The sequence below is a fragment of the Tenrec ecaudatus genome, chromosome 1, assembly GCF_050624435.1.
Source record: "Tenrec ecaudatus isolate mTenEca1 chromosome 1, mTenEca1.hap1, whole genome shotgun sequence".
Lineage (NCBI taxonomy): Eukaryota > Metazoa > Chordata > Mammalia > Afrosoricida > Tenrecidae > Tenrec > Tenrec ecaudatus.
This window is the reverse complement of record NC_134530.1, coordinates 298,032,738-298,060,436: the sequence shown is the minus strand read 5'-3', so window position 1 is coordinate 298,060,436 and position 27,699 is coordinate 298,032,738. Positions and strand designations below refer to the sequence as shown.

The 27,699-nt window shown below is 45.3% G+C and overlaps 1 protein-coding gene across 1 annotated transcript; it reads left to right on the top strand.

Annotated features, from left to right (window-relative positions):
• Positions 1-11,269: 11,269 nt before the first annotated feature.
• Positions 11,270-25,536, top strand: RBM24 (RNA binding motif protein 24). Its single transcript, XM_075540623.1, has 4 exons — positions 11,270-11,870; positions 12,932-13,055; positions 14,918-14,972; positions 23,372-25,536. The coding sequence occupies exons 1-4, from the start codon at positions 11,703-11,705 to the stop codon at positions 23,733-23,735; spliced, it is 711 nt and encodes a 236-aa protein (XP_075396738.1). The 5' UTR covers positions 11,270-11,702; the 3' UTR covers positions 23,736-25,536.
• Positions 25,537-27,699: the final 2,163 nt, after the last annotated feature.

Here is a 27,699-nt window from a genome sequence, read left to right as displayed (position 1 = left end):
ATTCCGGGTAGAGAAAGAACGCTTGTCGAGTAGACACCAAATGATCACGCAGCTATAATGCTCTGTCGCGAACTGTGTTTTATCAGATGCATCAAGTTCTAAGGCAATGAGAAGTGAGTATAAGCAAGAACAGAGGGTACAAACAACCTACACACACAAGGGGTATTCACTACCACACCTTCCTCGACGACACTGCCTTCAGCACACCCACGTAGCGTAATCCTTTATAACTTGTGGAAAGAAACTAAACATCTCTCAGCTGAGTTCAGTAGTTGGGAGCCTGTTACATGGGGTGCAGTCTAAAAAAATGGATGGCAACCCCACGAAGTGTTGACTTTGAAAGATGATGGTGAAAGGAATCGTGCCAATGGGTAGGGCTCGGAGAACTGCATACGGCCATCCGCTGAATGTGGAAAGAGGAGTACACTAAGAATAGAATATGTGACGCTGGATGGCAGCAAATATTTCCAGCTCTTGTTCGACACCCCAGAAGGAGAAAGCTTTGAATATCAGGAACTAGGAAGCTTTGAGAGGGAAAGCCAGTGAGCTGTATGGCAGGAGGCACAGCGTGTGAAGATTGTAGTATCCTATCTTACTGCCCATCCGAATATAGCCACCACAAAATGTATCCACCAGTCACGCAGACAAAATAACTCCACCAGCTGACGGCAGCCAGCCCGTCTCCTCTGTGATTTCAGAACGGGTACAGGAAGAGACTGCCCAGGGGGATAGGGATGCAGAACACCCATACAACATACAACATACAACTCTTACCAAGACCGGTCAAACATCTAACCTGTCACCCACAGAGACCAGCCTGGTTCTAAACACAGAACAAATACACTAAAGGGCCCCCATGGCAAATTGGCTTCATGAGGCTCCTTCTACCCTGGCAGGCGGAGAGACTTGGACAAGAACAAGTATATATTTGGGGTACAGGTTTGTATTTTCTGCTAATGGAGTCCTCAGTCACAATGTTTATCCATTTGGCACCGGATCCCACAAAACAGCAACAGAGGAAAGCATTTGAGGCTGAGCTTAGGAGCATGGAATCCACTAGTTACATCACACTCTCACTGCAAGATCGACGCCCCAAACTCACCCAGATGCACCGTGGAAGACAAGCCTAGCAATCTCTGTTCAAAAAGGGACATCTATGAAACCCCGATGGAGCAGTTCCACTAGGCACACAGGGGTCACCAGGTGTTAGTGACTGAAAATGACATTAAGAGGAGATAGGGATGCATTATTCAATGGGAGCAGGAATATGTTAGTCAAGTTGATTTCAACTTGTAGTGACCCCATGTGACAGAACACCTACTGCCTCATCATGTTTTTGAGGTTATAATCTTTACAGGAAAAGATCACAAGTTCTTCCTCTCACAAGCTGCTGTGAGGGTTTGAACTGCCAATCTTTTGGTGAGTTGAACACTAGAGAAGTCAGGAGTGCTGGTGTTCCTTTTAAGATGCCTCCGGGTTCTCCCTTGCCCTGGTTTGGTTGTGAATGGATAAGAACAGCAGGTCTATTGTCAGAGGCATGGTGCTCGTGGAGATGCATATCGGGATGCCATCTACAGACAAGCCCCCAAGGCCAACAAGTGGGCCACCTGAGGATGAGGGAAATCTAGAAAAGATAGTGAAGGAAGTGAGATGAGGAACCGTTTCAGTCCCGAGATCTCCCAAAGCAGTGGGCGCTGCATCTCATCCCATTACCTCCACTCTTCTAGGTTCTCTCGGCTGCTCCGTAAATATAAAAAGTAGATCCAAGAGAATCTAGAATGGACTCTGTGATGCACTGCCCAGATTCTCCTTCAGCAATGAAGGACTTCTTTCCCCAGGTGCTCTCAGCCCCATAGAGGGACTTCATTGTTTAAAGAAAGCTGGTTTGCGGTGCCAGTCAAGGTTGACTAGAGAAACAAATTCATAGAAACTCATATGTATGTAAGAGAGACCTTTATATCAAAGAGCAAATGTACATAAAGAAAACACCCCAGTCCAGTCCAGGTCAAGTCCATAAATCTGATATTAGTCCATATGTCCAACACCCATCTATAAATTATTCTTTAGACTAACTCAGTACATGCAATGATGCCAAATGCAGGAAGAAAGATCACAGACCAGTAAGTGGAAAGTCCAGTGGTGGTGGAAGCATCCCAGTGCTGGCAGGGATCTCCACGTGGCTCCTCCCAGCTTCTGGGCTCTACCTAGCTCCTTGTGTCTTCTCAGAAGGAAGACGAAGCAGAGAGTCTCTGTATTGGCACCAGATTATGTAACTACACCAATTGCCCAAGCTCATGCCTCCTTTCTATAGTGGTCCTTATATAATAAGTGGTCAATGGTGTGTGTGTGTGTGTGTGTGTGTGTGTGTGTGTGTGTGTGTGTGTGAAGGCTCACCTCCCTTTACTCTGAAAGAGCATCCCAACAAGATCGTCCATAGAGATTCTTAGCAGACTCTGCTAAGGCTGTCCTGTAGCTTAACGTCCCCTGTCCCTAAGCTTGTTTCCTTCAATGGCTAAGAAAGAGGTGGTAATATCTCTGACTATGATTTTGAATTAAGCAAAAGAGGTCAAACAGGAAAAGTAAACATTTTATTAAACATTTCTATGTGTGTCGAGAACAGGCAAAACAAACCCATGGTGATATAAGTCAGAATCATAGTTATCTTTGTGTGTAGTGGTGGTGGTGGGGATACAGGCTACTGAGTGTGAAGAGGTACATGGGACTCTAGGGAGTAGATGGAAATGTGCACGTCATACATCTTGTTCTGGGTATTGGTTACATAAGTGTACATGAGGGAAGCTTCAAAATATTCCTGGAAACGTTCTATTATCTTTTAAGCCCATTTCCCCCACAGACTTTGTGGTGTCTCCTTGTATGTAACATCAAGCAGACTATTTAGACTCGGGCACTTGAGTGCATCCTAACAAAACAAAACAAAACACCTGTTGCTGTCAAGTCAACTCCAACTCATGCCAACCTCCTGTGTGCCAGAGTCAAACCGTGTGCCACACATTTCTCACCACTGACTGATTACTGGTAGAGCACCGGGCTTTCCTTTCTTGCTGCCTCAGGGTGGGTGCCAATCTTCAACTTCCAACCTTTCCCTGGTAGCTGAGCACCTTAACTGTTTGCCCCACCCCGGGACCCCTTAAGTGTGCCGGTTATATCTAAATTTAACTAGTAATTTTCTTTTAAGAGTTCATGTGAAACCAAGTTTAGTCATCTGCTAGGTACACGACCTCTTTAAAGTCAGTTCTCTCTAGGTCTGAGTTTTCTCATTTCTAAAAGGAGGATTTAGACTGAATGATCTAAGTTACCTAGCACAGGACTATCAAACTTTTTTCTCTAACGTATTCTTACAAATAAAGAAAAACAACCAAACAAACCCTTCATTAACACACACACACAGATTCACACACACTTCTCAAGAGAAAATGTATTAGAAAAAAAAATCCAGTAATTAGGGAGTATTTTTACTCTAAAAAAGGTACAAGTTTTTCTAGAATAAAACTGAAGTTGCTGTAGAACCGGCTGGTGCTTCATTCTGTTGTGCATGGGGTCACTGTGAGCCGGGACCAACTCGACGGCACCTAACACCATCATGTACCAAACCCTGCTCTGGAAATCAGGGATACTGCTCTTGTAAGCTATTATTGACTCCCAGCAACCACACAAGTTCCAGAGTAGACCTGCCTGATAGGGTTTTCTTGGCTGTCATCTTTATTGAAGCAGATTGCCAGGCTGTTCTTCCTCAGAGCCAATGGGTTGGTTTGAACCACCAACCTTTCCATTTCCAGCAAACTGGAAACCACTGTGCCACTCAGATCCCTTGTGAGGGGTATAGAAGCCACAGAACCAGGTTTTGATTCTTTGGAGATGGCCAGGGAATCATCAAGGGTGTGGAAAGTGGTTTATCTTCAAGGATGTTAATGTCATTGTTCTGTTTTTGTTTTCAACAATAAACAATTGGAAGCAAGATAAATGCCCAACAAAGGGGGATGGCTTCGAAAACTTGGGGCACCTTGACATAATAAAATGCTTCTTAGGCATTTAGAGTTGTAATCATATCTAAAACTATTCACCATGTTAGTATTACGTTCAGAAAAGCTGATGGTAAGCAGAATGGCACGTGCAGCTCATGTGGGTACACTTAGGTGTGAATGGTTATGTGGTCGACAAGAGATGCTCAACGAGAGAGGTAATGCTCATGAAGAAGGCCTGGGACCGACAGAGTTTTCTTCTATTGTGCATGATGTCACCCTGCATCATAACCGGTTTGATGGCACTAACAGCAACAATAAAATTTGGGGTGAGTTTGATTTTCCTCTTTGTACATCGTCCAGCTTTCTCATAAGCTCCTATACTTTTCTTTTGTGTTAGAGAGAGTCTTTTTTTTTTAAGTTCCCAAGTTGTTTACACTCTAAAGTAAACAAATACCATTAGAGTATGAACGAGAGTCCTTGAGTGATGTAAACAGTGGTTCGAAACCACCCTGGAGAGCTGATCATCTCCTTCTAAAGAGGTATAGCCCTGCAGTCTGGAGCAAGTCTACTTCCCCCCACCACCCTCCATCCCACCGAAAGGGCTGCCAGGGATCAGAATCTATGCACAGGCATAGTATTAACATGGGGCCAGCCTATAAAGCTGCAGTGAACATCTATAATAGAATCTATCTCACTCATTGCCATCAAGTAATTTCAACTCATAGTCACACTATAGGACAGAGACTGACTTACACTCTTTATGGGAGCAGCCAGCCTCAGCTTCCTCGTGTGGAGTGGTAGGTGGCTTTGAACTACCCACGACATATAGCCATCAGTAAGTAAAGGCTATCACTAGTAACCCCCACCAAGGGTATGTCTACTTGTTGAATGAGATGTTATGTATGATATCTTCAGGTCTTCAGAGTTTCTTGTTCACGTTCATGCTCTTGAAGGCAGTAAACCAGAGAATATCCTGGTTCATGAGTGGCTGGACTAAATCATAGGTGTCTTGGAATCCAGGGCTGTTTCCACAACCCTGTGCCTTCTGCCCAGTGCATGGGCAACGTCAGTAGAATGAATCCGTCCTCAGGAAAGTGTCATTTAATACACTTGGAGAGTATCCTCAGCCCTCTAAAAATAACCTGTCAGGCTTGGCGGCTCAGTGTGTAAAGACGGCAACTCTAAATGCAGCCTGTGTTTAAAATGTGAAGAAGTGGACAGTGGCTTTCATGTGTTTGCTCTCCTATTTCTTACCTGTCAGATTGACAGAACGGAATTCCTAGTGTGGCTGCATTGAAAGCGGTGGCCTCTACAAGTGCCGTTGGTGGTGAACTGTCTGTTCCCCATTCTTTCACGCACCGCCACCCTCTGCCCCTCACTTATTTCCTCAAGTAACACCACACTGTTTCCTGGATATTTTAAATTAAAAAGGCACGATGTCTTTAATAATTTAGGCAACAGTGACTAATTCCCCTTTGACTCTGCTGACCTGACCAGATCCAATGTGGTTTACTGTGGCCTGAATAGAATTCTCCCAGAGGTGCATCTCAGGGAGGTGTGCTCCCTGAGTTCATGGCTGCCGATTCTTCCACACACTAAAATAGCAGCATAACCTATTACAGACCTCTGTTATCTAGTACTAAGGGGAATTATCAAAGCACCAGAGAAACAGAAATACAGCTAGTCATGGGATTTCTCTAAAGGCCAGAAGACCTGTTGGTTCTATAGCAGAATGCTCTCTCTCCTCTCCTCTCCTCTCCTCTCCTCTCCTCTCCTCTCCTCTCCTCTCCTCTCCTCTCCTCTCCTCTCCTCCTCTCTCTCTCTCTCTCTCTCTCTCTCTCTCTCTCTCTCTCTCTCTCTCTCTCTCTCTCTCTTCTTCTCCCTTCCTCCCTCCCTCCACAAAAGTCATTTGTGCTTTTGATGTAGTTGGTTTTTTAAAGGCATTTTTTCTGTTTGGCCAGTAGTCAGATTAAAAAATGTATCCCCCCTCCCCCCCACCCCATTAAGCTTGCAGGTAGCTGTCTTTAAGATAACAATTCTTTTCTGTAAATATGTATTCTGTGCCTCTGGACTATGTGTAGAACTCTACATATTTGATGACCAGTCTGAGATCCAGAGTGCACCCCTGCCCTCTGGTAGCTTACTGTTTAAAGTAATGCCCTATCTGAAGTTGAAGCCTCTAGGAACCAAAATGATGATTCTATACCTTCATGAACTATTTCTGTCTTTAAACTCCTTCTTGATGTTTGTGGGCTAAGACTTGCTTCCCATGATTAATTCAAGAGGGGGCAGGAATAGATAAATGAATATGAAATTTGTGAGAGTTTGGGTCTGGCCTTTAATGGTAAGATAAAGATTTTGAACAAAGTGGACAGGAACTTACTGTAAGTAATAAAAAATTATTGATCCTGCCATGGAGTAGAAACAAGGATGCAGGGCCATCCATATGCACAAATTTGGATGGGGCAAGCTTGGAACCTATTTATAACTTTTAAAGTATTTTGTGGTTCTTTCTTTCCAAGGAAGCTCACATCATATTGTACATCAAATTACTACAAGCAGCAGAGAAAGCAAGAGGCATGCCTAATATTGTTTGTCAATCCCGCACTAGTAATGGGTAATTGTGCATATTGCCCAATTGTCCAGACTTTATAACGTGCTTTGAACATGTCATCAGGAGGGATCAGTCCCTGAAGATGGACATCATATTGGGTAGAGGGTCATCGAACAAGAGGCAGACCATTAACAAGATGGATTGCCAGAGTGGTATCAACACCACACTGAAATAGAACAATTGTGAGCATGGGACAGGCCTAGGCTGGCTTTCTTTCTGTTACACACAGGGTCACTAGGAATCAGAACCTAGTACCTGGCACCCATCCACCGCGACAACAACCATGCACAGGTATTTAGTTTCTTCACTAATTTTTTTAAAGAACGGAAGAGAAAAATGTATAGCCCCAAGGCTACATGGTTCAATGGCTCAAGATCATAAATCTGTTAGGCAGCTAGATTAGGGACCCAGGCCCGGGGGTGGGGGTGTCTCTCCAATGCCTGCATAGGGCCCCACAACACAGGGTTTCTAAAGAGATCAGGCACCCTAATTGGACACCTATGGGAAAATCCAGAACTGAACAAGCGGCCTAGGCCCAGGTAAAACAATACCTTGGGCACACCGATTTTAGGTACATCACACAGATAGGCCTAAACTCAGCCAAGGGTGTGAACCAATACCTTCAACCAAGCCTCCCCAGCCAGAGGTGTCAAATACCTCGGTTGCAGGGAAGGCAGGCACTCTTTACCTCTGCATGCGCTTGCTCCTGACCTACTCAGGACCCACATGGGTTCCTAGCCTCTTGGTCCCCGGATTCCCTAGTTCCACACGTGCGGGTGTTCTATTCCCCATGATTTTTCTTACCCAGTTATGAACCCCAGCGTGACTTCTGTGCCGCTTGGAACACTTTCCAAAAATAGCTTGTACCCTTTTGAGACTGTAAAATCTGAACCTTTTCCTTTCCTTCATAAAAACTCACTTGGATACCAAAGTGCTTCTGTGACATGAATTCTTTCAGCACTGTGTAGCAAGAACAGAGGTATATCCCGCTCCAGAAACTTAATAAATCTACCAGGAATGGATCTGGCCACTGTAATTATAGCCAAGCTTGTGTAGCTATAACAAATCCCACCAGAAGTGTCAGCCATGCCTAGAGTGGTAGGTACAGAGGTGGTTTATGGAGCTGGATGACGGAAAAATCATGGCGTCACATTGCCCCAACTCATAGCAAACCCATACATGACTGAAGCAAATGCTTTCCAGTCCTACAAAATTCTCATGATTGTTTAGAGATCTGACCATTGTGATGTTCTAGCATGTGTATGTGTCACACCCGTGTAAGCGTGCTTTTTAAAGTCTTTTTAAATACGGAATCTCAAAGGTGCCAAGTTATATGTAGAAGCTTATTATGGACTGATTTTCTGAAGTAGATCCCCAGGTCTTTCTTCCTAGTCAGTCTTAGTATGGTAGTTCCTGCAAATCCTTTTCAGTACCACTGCAACACACAAACCCCACTGATAGGCAGTGGGTGGCTGCAAAGGATGTGAAGCCGGATCTCCAGCGTGAAGGGTCCAAGTCCACCACTGTTCTACCAATGTCCCCTCTGTTTAAACAAGCTTGGAGAATAAGGGATTTCCTCTCCTCCTCACCTTTGTTCTCAGCGAAATCAGGTTAACAACCAGTGCTCTCAGTCTCCAAAAACAAAATTAGAAAGACACCCAGACATCATTTTGTGCAAAATGAAAGGCAGTTTGAAAGAAGCTATCAGGTTTTTATTGTTGAGGAGAAAGAATGAATGTGCATCAGTTTGGGGTAGCATGGGTTCCGAGGGGGAAGAGGCTGTGGTATTTTCCCTGGCACACTGGCAGCGAGGCATCCTATTTCCAGAAGTGAGTTCTCCATCTCAAGTGTCCCAACCTGCATTGCTTGTCCACCTCACCCCTTTACCCAGAGAACATCCAAGCCACTGGTGACACTGCCAGACCTGCTCCTTCCCAGATATGATCACAGTCCTCTCTGGAGTACTCCCTGGCCACGCAGGAAGAGAGGAACAGTAGCACAAGTAGTCCTTCTGCCAGTAGTCTTCTCCTCACAGAATAAGAAGGGGGACAAAATGATGCTGAGCGTCATGGAAGTACCAAAAGACTTAAGGGAATCTGCAAGATGGATGGTGAATCTGAGAAGACACGCCCCCTCCATTTCACAGACTGCTTAGTTTTTCTCATTTTTAAAAAAATGATCTTTCATCATACCTTTTGAACCAGTGCTTTTCTTAAACAAGAAGGAAAGGCTGTTGTCTATGATGTCCCTCTCTGGCTCTCATCTCACCTGTATTGTTTTTCAATTGGATTTAAAAGACAAAAACTCCAGATGAATTTGGGTTTATTTCTGCCCATCTCCACGGGGAGTTTCAACCTGGAGAAGCAGATGACCGCAAAGGGTCGCTCTTATGCAGAATTCAGCAAGCTCACCCCCAAAAAGAATTCAACGTTTCGCACAAGGATGCTTCCATCCACAATGATTTGTGTGCATACCCTCTCTCATCCAATTGGGCTAACTGCAAAAGGGCCTGGGAAAGAGAAACTGAAGTATGTGGTTGTTGTTAGGCGCCATTGAATCAGTTCTGACCCATAGTGGCCCTATGCACAACAGACAAAATACCGACCAGTCCCGTGCCATCTCCACGATTGTTCGTTCCTGTGCCTGAGCCTCTGTTGCAGCTACTGTGTCCATCATCTCATTGGGAAAAATGCCTTCTTCTTGTTTGCCGCCTCTCCCCTTTACCAAACATGATGTCCTTCTCCAGGGACTGGTCTCTCCTGGCAACATGTCCAAAGTATCATAGATGAAGTCTTACCTCCGCGGAGCACTCTCGCTATATGCGCCTCTCTGAAAGGTTTCGCAACAAACCCTGGTGGTTCAAGTATCTCAGCTGTTAGCCAAAGGGCTGGTGGTTCAAACCCACAAGCAGCTCTGTAGGAGAAAGATTAAGTGTTCTGCTTTCATAAAGATGTCCCGCCTTGGAAACCCGGAGGTGGGGGGCAGTTCTACTCTGCCCTCTGCCTGTAGGGTCACTGAAAGTCAATCAGCAGGAAAGCATCGGGTTTGGGTTTAAAAGGTTAACATATTTCACTGTTTGAAGGGAATAAACGGTGAGGCTATGGGACAATATATGTCTAGACGTCAGAGCACATTGCTGATGGAAACGCCTTAAAAACATCAACCTAAACTGCCCAAACCCATCCAGTTGACTCCGACTCAGAGCAACCCTACAGGATAGGGCAGACCCGGGGCCTGTTACTCGCTCCAAGAGCAGAAAGCTTTGTCTTTCTCCTGTGGAGTGACTGGTGGTTTCTAACTGCCAACCTAGCAGCCTGACAGTCACTCATGACAGTGTGTCAACAGTGGTGGATAAAACATTCAGCTCCCTTGAATTTTCATCCAGGTCTTAGTGCTTGAGTGTTTTCATCCAGACTGCCAATATGACAGTATTTTCATTCAGACTGCCAATATGACTGGATGATTCTACGGCCTCATTGAACGTACTCTCAATTCTTACAAATTGCTAAAAACAGAAACACCGATGCTAAATACCCATGCCCATATATCTTTCAGGTGCACGACTTCTGTCTACAAATGCTTTAAAGAGCTATTGATAGAAAGCAGGGGTTATGTAACAAGCTGATATATTTTTTTAATTACACGTATTACAATTGCATCCAGATGAAACAGATGATTCCTGCGATTCAAATAGAAGGAAGTAGATAAATTATTTGTTTAGGAGGGGCAGGGAGTGGGGTGGGGGCGGTAACTTATGGTCAGAAATCTGTACCCAGAATAACTAAGTTGAGCAGGCTCACAAGTCTGGTGAGAGTGGCAGTGAAGTACTAACGTTTAGTGCTTTGTAATAGAAGGCACCTGATAGACAGCCATGTCTCCTGTTTCCTCTTTAGCTGGTTCCTGAGTCATTAAACCTGTTGGTTTTCCCAGGCACACTCAAGCAAGAAGACCTGCATTTCCTTCTGGCTCTACCTCTATTTAGGGTCAAAAAGGTCGGGGTCCTCCTTCAGACTCCCGAGGATGCAGCTGGGTATCTGTGTCTGGGCTGCTGGAACCCCAGATCTAGGCTAGAAGTAGCCTTTGAGTGAGCAGACCAGTACAGGTCCCAGCCCTGGTGGCCACCTAGACCGTGCGCAAAGACCCAGCGACGCACCTCTGCCCTCCAGTTCAGTCCCCTCTCCTAGGGTCCAGGCAGGAGCCACCCAGGGTGGGTGGGGGTGGTCTCCAGGACTTTGGCCACTTGGAAACAGCACAACCGAGAGCAAGGCCGCCTCCAACGGTCCCCAGCCCTACCCCAGCGCCGGCTCCAGAGCCCCAGTCTGGCCGCCAGCGCCGCGCCTCGCCCCGCCAGGGAGAAGCAGCTGTTCCGAACAGCTGGGGGGCGGCGGCGCCGGGCGCCCCAGGTGTGGCCCGGGCCAATCGCTGACGTCCGGCCCGGCCCCTCCCCAGCCAGGCGCCGACCCCCGGGCCACGGGGGAAGGGAGCAGAGAGGCGGCGAGCGGCCCTGGGCACTCATCCTCCAGCTTCCGCGGCGGGAGGGACAGCAGTGGAGCCGGAGCCCGAGCCTAGCGGAGCGCCCCTGGCCGGCCCCCGCCGCCCGCCCCCGGTCCCCGCACGCGGCCGCTCGCCCCGCCGAGCCTCCCCCCGCCCCCCCCCCCCGCCACCTAATTGCTAGGACGCAGAAATCTACCTCTCAGGGCACCCCCTGCTCCGCGGGAGGACCACCCTCTCTTTCCATTTTGGGCCTCCCCGCTAGCTAGGCGAGAGGAAACCACTACCACCTTCTCCAGAACCGGACGATCCAAAGAATTTGGACCGTGACCGGCAGAGGGGGCGGCAGGAGAGAGCCAAGTGAAGTCTCCCAGGCTGCTGGCGACTTCGGCAGCGCAGCGCCCGCCGCCCCCGGCCTCCCCGGGCTGCTCGCCCCCGCCGCGCCGCCGCCCTCGCCCCCGAGCGCGCCCTTGGCTCCCTCCGGCCGCGAAAGGGTGCGGGAGACGCGGAGCCGGAGGAGGAGGCGCACCCGCTGCCGGAGCCGCAGTCGCAGCCGGAGCCCGAGCCCGAGCCCGAGCCCGAGCCCAAGCCCGAGCCGCGGGGCGGGCGCGAAGATGCACACGACGCAGAAGGACACCACGTACACCAAGATCTTCGTCGGGGGGCTGCCCTACCACACCACCGACGCCAGCCTGCGCAAATACTTCGAGGTCTTCGGCGACATCGAGGAGGCGGTGGTCATCACCGACCGGCAGACGGGCAAGTCCCGGGGCTATGGATTTGTAAGTTGCGCGGATGGGGGTGGGGGCAGCAAAGGGCACAGGGGGACGATTGCCAGCGCGGGGGCCAGGGAAGAACGGAGGGTTTCTTGGCCCCCCAGAGTCGGAGTTTGGAGGGAGGGGACCCACCGGGTGACCAGGAAGGACCTGCGGGCGTGAGCGCGCTTCTTCTCTGGGCTCAACTGAAACTTTGTGTGTTGGGCTAGGGGAGGGAGAGCCAGCACCAACTGCTTCTTCGGAGGTTCCAAGGGGACCCCGGAGTGGGGGTGGGGGTGGGATTGCCGTGTCGGGAGAAGGGCGCAGCTGGTGTGCAAGGGCATTGTAGTAATGACCCTTGGGTTTAGGGGTGCGGATGGTGGGGGTGAGAGGGGCCCCAACCCTGCTTCTTGGGCTGGCGGCTGGCGGTTACTCTAGTTGTTGCTTTGTGAAAACTGCGTGTGTCTTCTGGCGTTCCTGATGGGCCAGAGAAAGAACACCCCCAAGAGGCCCTCCCCTCATGCCACCGAACCCCTTCTTTATAATTGCCAAGGTATGTCCTTTAAAAGATGGTTCTCTTTGCGGAGCCGAAAACAGAGCATCTTAAGCTTCCTGGAGATAGGAGCTCGAAAATTCAGCTGCTGAGCAGCAGCCAGCCACAGAGTAGGACAATAGCTATTGTCTTTGGGGATATATTTGCAGGTGGCTGGGCGCAAAGAGGCTAGACTTTCTTTAATGCAAACAGTGGCTCTGTGGCAGCTGGGGGGTGGGGGAAGGGAGTCTGGGAGTGGGGAGGCTCTAGAAACATTCTCAGAGCAAATTCAGGCTTCCAGATCTCAACTAGGCCCTACTAGCACCTGAAGACTTACGGGTTGGGTGGGGGTTACTGGAAAGGTGATCAAGTAGTAAAAGCCAGCAAAAAGAAAGAAAGAAAGAAAGAAACGGACAAATAATAAGAAGAAAGTAAGTTTGAGAATCTTTCAGTTTGACCATGAATCATCACTTCACTGGCTTGGGTCTTGGTTTTTCCTTTAGGGGTTAATTTCGAGCTTTGTATGTGTGTGTCTGTGTGTGTATGTGTTGCTAAGGTCACCATGGCTGACCGGGCTGCTGCCGAAAGAGCCTGCAAGGATCCCAACCCCATTATCGATGGCAGAAAGGCCAACGTGAATCTGGCATACTTGGGAGCAAAGCCCAGGATCATGCAACCAGGTGAGAGATGGCTGTCATGTGCCCCCCCCCCAGCACCCCTCCAAACACACACACACACACACACACACACACACACACACACACACACACCAGAAGCCCACCCTCTTCCATCATTTCTGAACAGGAAGAATTCCTAATTCACAAAACATTGTCTCCCTTCGAATCTATAGACGTGTTTAGGGAACTTGAGCCACAAGGTAGCTATTCTAACTAGGTGTGAAAAATACATGAAAGCTGCCAACACTGGTTTTCAGGACCCAAGAAGAACCTGTCTAGGGTGTCCTCTAGTGTGCTACAATAGCTTCTGAGGGTCTGGGTAGTTCAGCTGCACCCTGGTTGAGACTTGACTCATCTGTACATGCATAGTCCACTCTTGACTTTCTAGCCGTTAGCCACTTGTAGATGATTCACCGGTGGACTATGTGGGCCAGAGTTGACAATTGTAGCCAGTTATGTTCCTTACAAGTCTCGCCTCTGTACTCAGAGCAGGTAATCTGACTTGAACACCAACTCAAGGGAAGTATGGGGATGGGGTTAATATCAAGATGGTAACACTTTGATATAAAACCCCCAGATAGCAGCAATGGAGAAAAATCGAGCGAGTATCCCTAGTCAAGGACCTTCATGTTCCACTTGAAGCAGTGGACGCTTACAGATGCGAAATCATTTTCTCCAAAGCTCGGTGGCAGTTAGTCACCAAAGGGGAGCCTTCATGGTTGTCTGTGTGAGAATATGACCTTATGTAATATTTCCACTGCCCTTTGTTTTATTACAAATGATGAAGGGCTGGCTATTAAAAATGTGTGCTCATTTTCTCTCGGGTGAGCAACTAGGCCCTATTAGATCACAGACTCTTCAAGTGTCTTCCATCTGAAGTTTTGAAAAGAGCTTGAGATTTCCATCGAAACTGACAGAAAAAGAAAACTACCGTATACATTCTAGTATAAGCCAACCTGAATATCAGCCAAGGCACCTCATTTTACCACAAAAAGTACATTTTTAAAATGTGTTGAGAAACTCGGCTTATACATGAGTAGATATGGTAGGTTGTCCAGGGAGAACATGTGCACACATTCAACGGCATTAAATAGGACATAAGGAATACTTGGGCAGTGTTCATCCATAACCAAAGGTTGGTGAATCGTATCCATCTAGTGGTACCTCCCGAAGGCAGTCCTGTAAATCCCCTTCTAAAAGTCCACAGCCACACAAACCCTGTAGAGCAGGTCTGCTCTGCACACGTGGGGTCCCCAGGAGTCCAAATCAGCTAACGACAACAACAAATCATCATCATCAACAAATAATAATCAAATTGTCTGCTTCAGTATGTATGTTTCTAGAATGCAGAAGAGCAGGAGAATTTATTTTCCTGAGTTTTGAGCACTATAGGCTGCACGACCCGGTTCTTCCAGAGCCTTGTCCAAAAGCATCCCAAAATCAGTGCCCCGGATTGCAGAGGCTTTTTAGAGATTGTAGTTCAGGGTGGTAGGACTATTTGTGCCGTGCCATTCCATCATCAAATCCTGCTGTTGCTTGTTTCCATTTCGACAGAGGTTCCCCTGGTCTAGTTTTCTTTTGGGGCTCTGTTCTGTTCTCTATGTCTGTCAAGTAAACTTGGCAAATTCTTCGCCTTTTTTATTTTTTTAAGTTTCCATTGTAGCCCGTTAAAATCCTTATTTGGGCTCAATGGTAGCATTTATAAAACTGACTGTACACACATACACATACATATTTATGCACACTTTTCTGAGTGCAAGTTTTCTTTCTGAAGTGAAATGGTGACCTTTGGAAGTGACTGCACTCTATGTGTCCCAGTAATGTGACCGTGTTCAAATAGAGAATGTGGTGTGTTTTGTTGCTAGGTTTTGCCTTTGGTGTTCAACAGCTTCATCCAGCCCTTATACAAAGACCTTTTGGGTAAGTCCATTGACCTAGGCCTTCCTAACATTTCCGTAGAGCTGTCAAATCATTTGTTAAGCTACCTCTTTGTGATGTATATACCCTCAAAACATCATGTCATAAAATTGTCCTGGTTGTACATATTTCTATATGCTTGTGTCTCTTTAATTGTGGATACGATAGATATTTTTCGATGAGTCAAGTTTTATGGGACCAAGTAGACAGCCTCCCAACCAGACATGTTTTGAACTTTTGATTAACCAAAGAAAAACACCAGGTACGATTTGTGTACAAGGTGATTGCACCCCTTCACCATTACTGCTGTTCAACTTGACTCAATTGTATTTATCTCTTTTTAACCTGACAGGGCTCGTATACAGTTAAGCTAACTGATCAGAAGGATACGGTGATAAGAGGTGGAATAGTTCTGTTTGGAATTAAACTCTGTAACCAGTAGACTCAGACACACAAGCTCAGATGGTGATTAATGATGCATGAATGTTGGTGTTGTTTTTTATTTGACCTTATTTTATTTGTTCACACTAGTCAATAGACCTCGTGTGCTTTATTTTATTGATTACAGTAATGAAGTGGTGTTGATAGCTAAACTGTGTGCTTTCTTACTTAATTGAAAAGAGCTATAGCGAAAGTGTTTTCTTTTTCCTCGGGGAAGGGGCTCTTTGTGTTTTGGGGTTTGGGCGAGGGTGTTGAGGAGTGTTGACTTTTGACTTTGCCATGGGAAGCAAAGGGCCCTAACTCCCTCCCCCCCCCCCTTGCTTTTTAAGCTGTTCCTTGTGACTTGCACTTACCCGTACTTTTGTAGTGAGTGCTCAATATGTGTGCTATCTCTCTATAAGAACACAGACTCCTTGCATGTCTTCTTCACGTTTCTGTTTCCCTGGGGTATTTTCTGAGAATGGACTTCTTTCTTTTGTAATATGGCTCTGCTCTTAGGCCTTCTACTTTAAAGGTTCAATGCCTCTCATCAGATTTCGCTAACAATAGCCAGCGTGGGGGATAGAGTAGCACTACCTCTCTCACTTTGTGGAGCTAACCCAGGTGAACAGCCTGCTCATGTATCTGAGTTACCTCTGCGTCCTGTGATTAACAGCTTTCCTTACCTGAGCTCCCAATGTCCCTCCAATTCAGATATAATATGGGTAGGATATCACCTACCTCCTAAGTGGATTCTGAACATTAGAGTCTAGTTTGGCGGTGTTCTACCTGACCAACATCCCTGTAATTTGAATGCTAGAGCTTTAAATGTTCTTTTAAAAATTTTTCTTAAGTTCTATTTGTTCAAGGGGTGTTTCTATTCTCAGTGATAATTTCTCCTCTAGTTCAAGAACTAACTTTCAATACTTGTAACCTGGAATGGTGGAACCTGTCTGTATTTATGAAAATGTATGTCCTGAGTCTAAGAATGGAGAGCAAAAGGGTAGTAATATTCTGATTTGGAAGCATCAAGCTATATTCTTCCCCAAATGACTTCTTATAACCTTACCTTTAAAATGCAGAGACCTGACTTTTACTGACAACTTCTACTTTGTGTTTTCAACCATAGAAGAGAGTCTTCTATCTGATAGGATTAGAAAAGGCCTTCCTAGACACATACTTTTTATCAAAGCTGTTTAACTTCTTTATTAAAGCTGGACCTGTACCCCAAATAGTGAAGTGATAGTCTCACTACTTCTGTGGGATTCTGTTCCCTCATTAGTCTATACACCAGAGTTTCCCAAAGTAGATGATACTGCCCCATGGGGCGGGTGTGTGTGTGTGCTGGACTGTCTATGGGAGCTGTAGAAGCAGATACTCACACTTTATCCTGGATTATGAGGTTGTGTTAGTCTGGGTAGACTAGGCAAATAAATCCATAGAAACTCCTATGTGTATAAGAGAAGAGTTTTATATCGAGAGTAATTGTACATTAAGAAAGCATCCAACCCAGTCCAATCCAAGCACATAAGTCTGATGTTAGCCCATATGTCCAATACCAATCTAGAAAGTCCTCTTCAGACTCACAAAATACATACAATGACGCTGAATACAGGACGATCACAGGCCAGGGGTAGAAAGTCATTGGATTCAGTGGCATTGTAAGCATCTCCGCACTGGCAGGGGTCTCCACGTGGCTTCTCCAGTTCCCAGGGCATGGGGTCTAGCTGCCTAGTGCCATGTGTCTTTTCAGTAGAGCATCCCCAAGGGAGTGAGGAGAGAGAGAGAGTGTGTGTCTCTCCTGCCTCCAGGGAGGAAATCCAGGAGTTCCCAGAATCCTCAGGAGAAGGCCGTGCCCACACAGAGGCCTCATTGGCTATGACCGGATTGACAGGCTAGACCCCACCCCTTCACTCTTAATCCTCTCATCTTAAACTGACACCAGATTATTTAACTGTCACAGGGTTTATAACTAAAAAGTTTTCAATGTCAGGGGGGTTCCTGAGAATTTTCTTTCTTTCTTTTTTTTCAGAAAAGGGAGCTCAAATACATTTGGGAAACTGTGGACTAGGGACTGTTGGTAAACTACGGATCACGGGCCATATATGGCTTTTGCAGTCTATACATGTGGCTGTAACGTATAATTGAAAAGTTTCATTTGTTTGTAAAAATATATTTATAGCTCTCAAATAATTTTTAAACAGTTGTGAGGAACAAGATAGGCTTTTCCAGCTGAAAAGTTTGCCAACCCCTGATCTAATTTGCCAACCCCTTAAATCTACTGTATTTAAGGTAGAATTAGGGAGGAGAGAGTACCTCTTAAGAAGCAATGGTGAGCTTCATCGTGATTTTACACTCATAATTTTGAAACAGTTAGAAAGCAAAATCAGTCAACCACTATTGTTAGCATGCACGAGTGTGTGTGTGTTTGTGTGTGTGTGTGCTGTGATAGTATATACAACAAAAGGAAGATACTGTACTATAGTTTGAAAAATAACTTTAACACAAACCTATCAGGGATAATTCCTTGCTAAATCACTTGGAATCATTTCAAGTTCAAGAAGAATTCAGAGAAGCATGAATGTAGATGTGCTGGGGGTGTTGGGGGAAAGTGCACATGGGCTGGGTAGGTGGAAGGAAGAAAGGGTAGGCTGGTGAAGTGAATGTGAGTAAGACACAGAGTGGTTAATGACTCTCGACGTAGAGAAACCAGACTGCTGGAGGCAGGCAGGGGCTTCTTAAGAGGGAGACGCAGACATTCAGATGTGCCATGATGGTCTTGTATGGATCCTTGGAAAAGAAAGAAGTAGAGTGAGGCAAGTACACGCAACCAGAGTCAACTGTCAGGCGGACATTTTCAGTCACCTGTGTTGGATAGAAACCTTTCAATACTCACGGTCTTTATGAGGGATGGCGATGATTACAGTTTTGGTAAGCTGTTTAAAGCTGATAGTTGTATTAGAGATAGATCGCGTTCCAGAGGAAAACAAGCAAACTGCCTCATTCTCTCTGAGGGGCCTTCCAGCCTTGTGCTCATACCCGAGTCTGGCCCTAAGAAATCCCACCTGCTTGGCCTCCATTCGTTTTTTGAGTACCACATATTGTTAGTTTAAGCCTATAGGGCTGCTTCCATAAAGACACTGGGGACGTTTCTGAATTACCCCAGATATTTGATATTCTAGTAAAAAATTACTGTTTTTTTTAAAATGTGGTCCCAGGTTTCTCTCTAATCTTGAGACCAAACCTCAGTCGGTCTCAAGAAACTTCTGAGGTAACTCAATGAACAGGTGTGAATTTACATAAGAGTATATCTTAAAATGTATTGTGTTTGGAAGACACGTTTTCTGCTTGAATTCTTAGCAGCCCAATGGGCAAGTCACTACACCACCCAAACCAATCCAAACTCACTGTCCTGTAGTCTGTGCCCACTCATGGCAGCCTATGGCTTCCTCAGAAACCCTGTGGGTTTCCCAGACTGACACTCTTTTTGGGAGAAGAAGCCTCTTTGTTCTCCCTTGGAGCAACTGGTAGTTTCCAACTGCTGACCTTGCAGTGATCAGCCCAACGAGTAACCACTATGCCACGAAGTTTCCCGATACTTCCTTTCCCAGGGCTCCTAATATAGTAGGTAATTATCAATAAATGGGTTCTCTGAATGAGCTCCATCATCCTTCAACACCTGGGTCACCTTTGACCTCCTTCTTGAAGCCTTCCTGGAGGATGAGCCCGAGGGGACTGCTCTTCATTATCTGAAGCTGCACTGAAGAGCCCTCAGGGGAGTTCCTTAGTTCTCTGGATTGAGTCCTGCCTTTGGGGCTACACCCTGACACACAGAGAGAAAATACAACCTTCAAGGTCAGGCAGACCAGGAGTCTGAAAAAAATTGACTCCATCATCACTTCCTAATTAACCTTTGTGTGTCTTAAGTTGTTTATTTTTTTATGGTTGGTTTTTTTGCTTTTGTTTTTCCACCCATGGAAAAGATCTTCACAGTGCCTTCTGTCAAAGAATGGTGAGGATGAAATTACGTAATTTATGGAAATCCCTTATCAGTAGTAGGCATGCAGCAGATGTTCCGTTAATGTTAATAACAACCCTCCCTGCCTGCTTAGCAGGTAGGATAGCACCTAGCACTGTGTTAACACAACGAACACAAGTTTAACACATAAAGTGTACTGACTGAAGTTTTAAAGGCATTTCCCACATGATTCTACATTCTACTCACCTGCCACTTCACAGGAGAAAGAAAAGCATTTTCTACCAGCCTTGGAAGTAAACCGGGGCTGGCGGGCAGCTCGACTCTGTCTTATACAGGTTCACAGTTAGGTGGAATGGACTCAATGGCAACAAATGAACACAACCTGCTATGTTCATATTAATAGCTTCGGGTCGTTTGATTAAATGCCCGATAGCAACTCAAAGTGGAAAATGCTAGGCCCGTTTCACAGATGGGAAAGGTGAGGCTGAAAGGAAAAAGCAAGTTGCTGAAAACCTACACATAAGCAGTACGGCAATGAGCTAGGCATCCCCTGATGGTGCGCATGGTTATCCACTAGGCTACTAATTCAATGATTGACGGTTCAAACCCACCCAGAGGCACCTCAGAAGCAGGCCGGGCCATTTGCTTCTGAAAGCCATTCCATTGGAGGGCAACTAATAACCACCACAAGAGTGGGGGTGGGTAGGGTTTGGATTTCCACAGGTGGACGTGGCATCCCTGACCATGAAGAGTGGGCTGGGCCAAAGTGAGCATCTAGGGAAGTCTGGCACGCTCAGGACATAAAAAAGAGCCTGGCCTTGACCTAGGCTCAAGGAAAGTTAGAAAGGAACACTGGAAGGCTGTTTGGAGCCAAACTCACAAAAGACCTGGAGTGTCCAAGTTTAAGAAATTCGCATTTAATTTGATAGGATAGGAGGGGCCATGGATTACTTTGAGCCAGCCAGTGAGAGGCAGACTGTCAAAATTGTGCAGTTGGTTAGAAGAGGAAATCAGTTAATGTGCTGTTTCAAAACTCAGAAGTCCCGAGGGACCGAAAGAGATGGGCAAAAAGGGAAATGTAAGGATTTGTTTGAAAATAGCTCAGGTGTTGCCTCCGTTGCATGTGTGTCCGTTTGTAACTGTCAGCATGCTCCTTAGACGGTTCAGGGGGTACAAATTGCTAACTTGCTTGCCTGCTAACAAAAAGCTTAGCATTTCCCATCCACCCTGCCGTGCCTTTGGAAGAAAAGCCTAGCGATCTCCTTCTGAAAAAAAAATTAACCTATGGAAATTCTGCGGGGACAGTTCTTTCCTGATACTCAAGGGGCCATTACAAGTTATAATTGGCTCAGTGGCAACTGGTGGTTACAGCGGTGGGCTATTAAAGGGACTTCTAATACAGGATCTGATTCCGGAAGGCCACCCTTAATGTTCTGTCACACTCTGCTTCCCTCCGTCCCTCCCTCCCTGTCTATTTTAGGCTCCTTCCCAGTCTTTTGGGTTCTCCTTTTCCCTGAACCTTAAAGGGCTCTGGGCTCTGATTTGACTTCAAACCATCCTGCTACTCTTGCTGGACTTCATGTAGAATTCTGATCTTCTGGGAAAACTCACCCCCTGCACTGCACCCCCGCACCCCCCAGTGGTTTGCATTCGCAAAGCAAGATGAGCTTTTAGTGGAATGTCAGTGCAGAGATGAGAGGACTCTAAGCCAAGGCTGCTGGACCCCTTTTCCACAGAGAACTTCGCCTCTGGTTGGCTATGCATTCGATTTTGAATTAACTCGTGGGCCTTGCACATTCAAAACTCTTTTGCCCCCTTCAGTTATTCAACCCCATTTGGGGATCATGGATTCCCCCACCTTCCCAGTTTAGGAAGATTTGCTATAAGCAACCCTGCTTGTAAACTTATAATTTTATGCATATGTCACACGTGCACACACACAAACATACAATCTTATCCTGCCTCTGTGGGACTTTGGGAGTAGGAAGGGTTAATGTCATGGTATCAGTGAGCTTCTTGCTGGCTGGCCTTTGCAGCTGATAGATGTTTTCCTTTGGCCTTATAAAGACATTTTACTCGCTGGAAACCCTTGTCGCATGACAGGATCAAAAATAGCCCGGCCGCAGCCCCTGCTGTCCATCACCACATGTAAACTGGCATGAGCACAGGCCGTCTTTCGTCCAGGTCCCCACACTGTGGCTGAGGCAGCCTCCAGGGACCGTGCTTTCTGAAGACACACCTGTTGCTTCCAATGAGCCAGCCATCCGGGGTGCAGAAAGGGTTAGAGCAAGTGTCCGACCAAGAGTCTGGTTTCTGACAAGCAACTAAAGAACATCTCTTGGGCTGTCCTCAGAAACACCCCGGTGACGTGGTTTCTCCTGGCACCGGGAAATAGCCACTCGTCTAGTGAAAAGCAGTGTATTTTCATCACCAGGGCAGAGCCTGCTGCCCTGGGTGATAAATACATCTTTTCCAGGGGTTGTCTTTCTTAATGAATGTCTTTAGTGAAATGCTAGGAAGGTCAAAACAAAGTCTTGGGAGCACCAGCAGGCAAGATGTCACCTTGTGATTGCACTTGCTTGACGTTTTGGGGGGGGAGAGGAAGGGGGCGCTTGGCCCACAACCACCTGGCGCTGGGGTGCCATTCTTGAGGAAGCCTGAAGGCTTCTGACCGAACGATGAAGATCAATCAAATATCCGTAGGAGTATTGCAATATGTGCGACAGACCTGCAAGAGTTAAGACTTTGAACCACGTGGCTCCTTTTTATTGATTGGTTTGTTTATTTTGCGATTTTTCTTTTAAACAGATTCAATGTCAAGAAAGGCCTCTGGCATCAGTTCTTGTCGGCAATCTGTGAATAGATCATTTTTAAAAGATAGTTGATTTTTCCCCCCCTCTGTCTTTGAACTTCTGGCAGGGCCTTAGAATACAAATTGTTTGGATACAGTAGCTGGGACTAGGGCAGAGGAAAAACAAACAGGCTCATCTCTGCTGCCGTATGGAGGATGAATAACAATGTTTTGTCGTTCACAAAACATGTATGAGCCAGCTACGTGTATATTAATGCGGGAGATAGTATGTTCTCTTCCCTCAAACTCCTAGTGCCCTCCACCCCAAATCCTTTTATCTGTGTGACATTAGAGATAAACAAGCTGGCTGGCCCTCACTTGCCTGCTAGGCAAACAGGTTTGAAGGCCCTCTGTGTCCTGATGAATATTTAGGGGCAAGCAGAGGAGAAAGAAAAAAAAAAGTGTGCTACACCTCTCTTTGGAATCACTGCAGTGAATGTTATAGCATTTCTGTAGCTTCCCATCACAGCCCTTGTGATAAGAGTGAGCTGCACTACAATTCGTTTGAGAAGTGTGATTCTGCTGTGTTTACCACACTTGTGAACTTTTACATTCTTTTTTTTTGTCGCCTGCTTCTTTTTAGTGATTATTTTATTATTTTTTATAATCAGGGTGACTGAGGTTGCAGAGAGATTAATGTGTGCTGAGTCTGCCTAGCAATTTCAAGTAGGGTTGCCATGATAATAAGCATATGTGGTCGAAGCCCAAAGTTGGTTCTCGTTTTGACAAACTGGCCCCATGAAATTGAGTGATCACGGATGATGGGGAACCCCCGTGGTCGCTGCAAAGAACGTTCCTATTTGCTAAAATGGCGCTCTTTGTGCACTTGACTTCTATCCCAAATCTTGGATAGATGGCATTTAATGGCCCTGGATAATTATTAATAAAAATCAAAGTGAGGGTGGGTGGGTGGGTGGGTATTGTGGTGTTTTTGTTCTTGAATTTCCCGCCCCCCCCCCAAAAAAAAAAACATAAGCTGCCTGACTGTGGTTACGGTCAGAGTAATTTCAATGGACCGCTCACAAGTAGATATTGTGGCAACCCTATGCTCATAATAACCACTAAATTTGAGTTTGTCTTCTTTCTGGACAATGAACGCTGCTGAGAGGCGGTAGTAATGGCTGCCTGACTTTGTTCTCCGTTTTTCAACAGGATACCTGCCCACTATGTCTATCCACAGGCTTTTGTGCAGCCTGGAGTTGTCATTCCGCATGTCCAGCCGACAGCAGCTGCTGCCTCCACCACACCTTACATTGATTACACTGGAGCTGCGTATGCACAATACTCAGCAGCAGCAGCAGCTGCCGCCGCCGCCGCCGCCTATGACCAGTACCCCTACGCAGCCTCCCCAGCTGCTGCAGGATATGTCACCGCTGGGGGCTATGGCTATGCAGTCCAGCAGCCAATCACCGCCGCGGCACCTGGGACAGCTGCCGCCGCTGCAGCTGCAGCTGCTGCCGCCGCCGCTTTTGGCCAGTATCAGCCTCAGCAGCTGCAAACAGACCGAATGCAATAGACCAGCCATCTGATCAAAGTTGAATTGTTCTCTCTCCCTCTCCACCCTTTGCCCCCTTTCCCCCCCAAATTCCCAATTTTGAGTCGGTAATCAGAGCGTTAACAGTGACTGAACAGCTTTAGGGAGAAGAAACAAAAGAAGCAGAAGAAGGGGGGAGGGGGAAGCTACGCTACTGCAGAGCGGAAATAATACTCGGAGAACGAGGTCGGAATGAGTGGGAGTAGGTGCAGGTTTGGAAAATTATCCCAGAGACCCTGAGTCAACACAAGGCCTATCTGCAACGAGGGCAGGAGTAGCGGTGGAACTTCATTTTTATAACGGGGTTTATAGTTTTTGCTCTTTTTATAGCATCAGGGAAGCAAACTGCCTTTTTACCAGTTAGAAAAACGTTTGAATCTAGTTGAACCAGGGAATGCAGAATGAGCAATATGTAGCTTGAATTACTTATAGATTTTTTTAAAAAGACAAATCGTGTTTGAAAGCAATTTCAAATTGACTGATGGTCAATTTCAGCAGTCACTGTCGGACTTTTCTGAGTAAGGAGGTACTGTTCTTAACTATCTCAAACCGGGGCATCGAACAATCAACGTAGGAGCGTGGCCGTGGGTGAAGTGGTGGACAGGCACCAAAGCGATTCTCTCATCTGTCCTCGCTCGGGGTGTGCGGCACGGTGGAGCAAGTGATGTGGGTATAATGGGGGCAACAGCTCTACAGACAATCAATAACACACAGTTCTGGAAAGAACACATCACTTGCGCTTGTTTGATGAGCTTGTCACATTTTAATCCCTCTCCCCATCCTGTTTCAATTTTGGGAAACTTGTATCTGCTGGTGTCAGCAATTCTGATTCTGAAATAGGATCAGGCTTTTACTACTAACGACAGCCTTCTCTTTCTATTTATTGTGTCGACTCGTGGCTTATGAATAAAGGCACGCAATGTTTGCAGGTTTCTTTCTGAACCCTTAAGAGCTGTCTTAAGGGCAGTTATTTTTTTCCCTCCCCTTTTGGAATAATTCTACACTTTTTTCGTAATCTATTTCAGAGTCATATTTAAAACTATTTATTAGCGAAGACAGGACATGAGACAGCAAGGCTACCGAGATGACAATTCTTCAAAGATTAGCAATGATGTGGTTTATACTGTGCCTTAATAGTAACGCTATTTAAAATATTTATTTTTAAGTTTTACTATGCTGCACTCTAAAGAGAGGAACTTTAGATGTGACACTGTAAAATTATGTATTCATCTCATGGCATAAATTATTTAGTAGGTCTAGATGTAGCATTTTAAATATTAACCTATTCAACGAAAGATGTTGACTTGGATTTATTTAAATTCATATTGCACTGTAATAAGAGAGTACTCTTACATGAACACATTTTAGTTTATTTTAGCTAGTAGGTGTTATTGTTTTGCTTTGTTTTTTTCCCCCCAACCAGGCTGTATTTCTAGTTTCGTGCGCCTGCCTCTGATTATCGCTTGTTGGAAATCTTTTTTCGGTTTTGTTGTTTTTTCTTGCTGTTGGGTAGCTCGTTAGTCTAACACTCCTTCTCACGTAGTCTTTAAATGCTGCTTTACATTTTTCTTCTGAAACTGCAATACTTGCGATTTATATTCTTAAACTAAATTGAATACTATTTTACACTGTATTGGATTTTTATACTTGAACAATTTCATACAAGGGAAGACAGGTTAGCATTTTTATGGACTTTCTCCATCATCACTGGATTTACTTTTTAAGTATTCCCGTACTAGACAGTGTTATGTAATGTAGACATGACTCTCCTGTGCAAATTATTTATTCCTTGTGTATATTGCTTTATAACATTTCAGATCTTCTAATCTATTCACTTGTATTAAAGATAATTTTTAAAAACTGTTGCATTGATTGTCTCTGCGTGTCTAATAATCTCAAAACCCAAATTCACTGTTATCCAGTCAGTTCCAACTCACAGCCCCCCACACATCAAACACTGTGGGTTTCCAACATTGTCGTTCTTCATGGGAGTAGAAAGTATCAGCTTTCTCATGCAGAGCAGCTGGCGGTTTCAAACGGCTGGCCTTCCAGTTAGCAGCCCAATCTGTGTCCACGATACCACCAGGGCTCCTTACTTTGTAGTAAAGGCAAACCATAGCTCCCCATTAACTAGAATTAGTGGCCTCCATTTACCTGCACCTCTTTTTTTTTGGTATGGTAATCTATCATATTTATTTTGAAGGGCTTTTTATTATTGTGAACCAGGTGATGGGCATTCAGAGCCAACAGTCCATTTTATACTCATCACGTAACATTTGCAGTGAGCTTAAAGGTTCCTGGATCCCCTGTCCTTAAGCCTTTGCAGTGCATCTCATTAACTCGGCATCATCACCATTCTATTCAATGATCCCTTAAGGACTTGTCATATCACGGAAATGCGGTTAACTGGAGATTCTTGGGAAGGAGTGGCATAGAAAGAGGACCAGGAGCCCGTGGGTGGTGCATGATGCAAATGAATACTATGCCCTTCTCACTAATGATGTAGTCTGAATCCACCCCTGGGCACCATGGAAGAAAGGCCTGGCAATCAACAGAGAATCTGCCATTGAGCGCCATATATGGCACAGTGCTACTCTTACACATACAGGCTTGCCTGGAGTCAGTTAACTGATCATGACAGATTTAGAGGGCACCAGCCTTTTGAGAACAAAGGGTAGCCAATGACTCTGAGACAGATGAATGGTTTGGCATCTGGATTCTTTAGCACGTTTCTAGCAGTGTGAACTAAAAGCCAATTTTCTAATCTACTTTTGGTGAGGCATTTGATGGATATTTCTCCTTTATTATGAGGCTCTAACCATCTCACATGGTTCGTTAAGTACTAAATAATATGTCAACTCCTTGGTGCAGAGTCAGCTATGGGATGACGCAGTTGCTACAGGATTATTATCAGTGATAGCAGTTGTTATGCCCTGTCATGAAGTGAACCAGTGAGGAAGGATTGGGGTGTTTCATTTTTTAACTTCTGTCCATAGGAATGTGCCAATAAGGTGTGTATTTGGGATGGCTAAATTAGTGACTGCCATATTGTCCTAAGGTATATATGTTAGGTCAATTGTGGAATGGGTGGTTTTAATATTTCTCAAACCTATGATCTATTGGATTCCATTCGTTTTCAAAAACCATATGCAGATGGGATTCTGATAACTGACATTCTAAGGACCATCGCTATCTTAAAACTTTAATTGCCTTTAATTTTCCATAGAAACATAGTATCGTTTCTCAAGGGAGAGTTACTATTTTTTGCATCCCAAGGAATCTTGGGTCAGCCAAATAATTCTCATGTTACTTAAGTCAGTCAATGTATTCATGATTATTCTTTAAAAGGTAATGGGTTTTAGTTTTTCAGATTTACAAGAAAGTCACTGTTATCCTCAAAGAGCCATAGACGCGTGCACTTTAAAATGAAAGATTATTTGATTTATCGATTAAAATTAGGTCAGACTGTTCTGGGAAAAGCCTGTCAACAGGAGCCACACTCAGGAAAATCAGAAATCCACCTCCACCGGCTAAACCTTGTTGGTTGGCATTTCCTGATCTATACTGGTATCAATATGAACAATCGTAAGAGAGTAGAATGTTTAAGATTATTTTGCTAATGTACCTCGAGGCTAATCTTTTAAAAATTAAAGTTTTTAATATCTAATGGAATGGGACAGTAGTCCTGGCATACCTATATTGGCCAGGCACACTGCTTGTATTTAAAATTTTTATATATACACACACAATGTGTTTAAGGTGAATGTTTTATACATATATTTCTATATGTGCATATATGTATATAAAATATAAGTATGAATAGTTACATGTATGAAACTATCACATATTGTGTTTAAGGAATAGTGTGCTTAAGGTATAGTTGCATGTATGTAACTATATATAATCCATGATCTATTGGATTCTATATAACATGTAACTATATAGT

What these genes read in the sequence shown, in the direction of transcription:
- RBM24 (XM_075540623.1), top strand. Translation starts at nt 11,703, where the DNA reads ATGCACACGACGCAGAAGGACACCACGTACACCAAGATCTTCGTCGGG. An exon ending in AGTCCCGGGGCTATGGATTT is followed by an intron (nt 11,871 to 12,931) that starts GTAAGTTGCGCG and finishes TGTGTTGCTAAG; the next exon opens with GTCACCATGGCTGACCGGGC. An exon ending in CTTATACAAAGACCTTTTGG is followed by an intron (nt 14,973 to 23,371) that starts GTAAGTCCATTG and finishes GTTTTTCAACAG; the next exon opens with GATACCTGCCCACTATGTCT.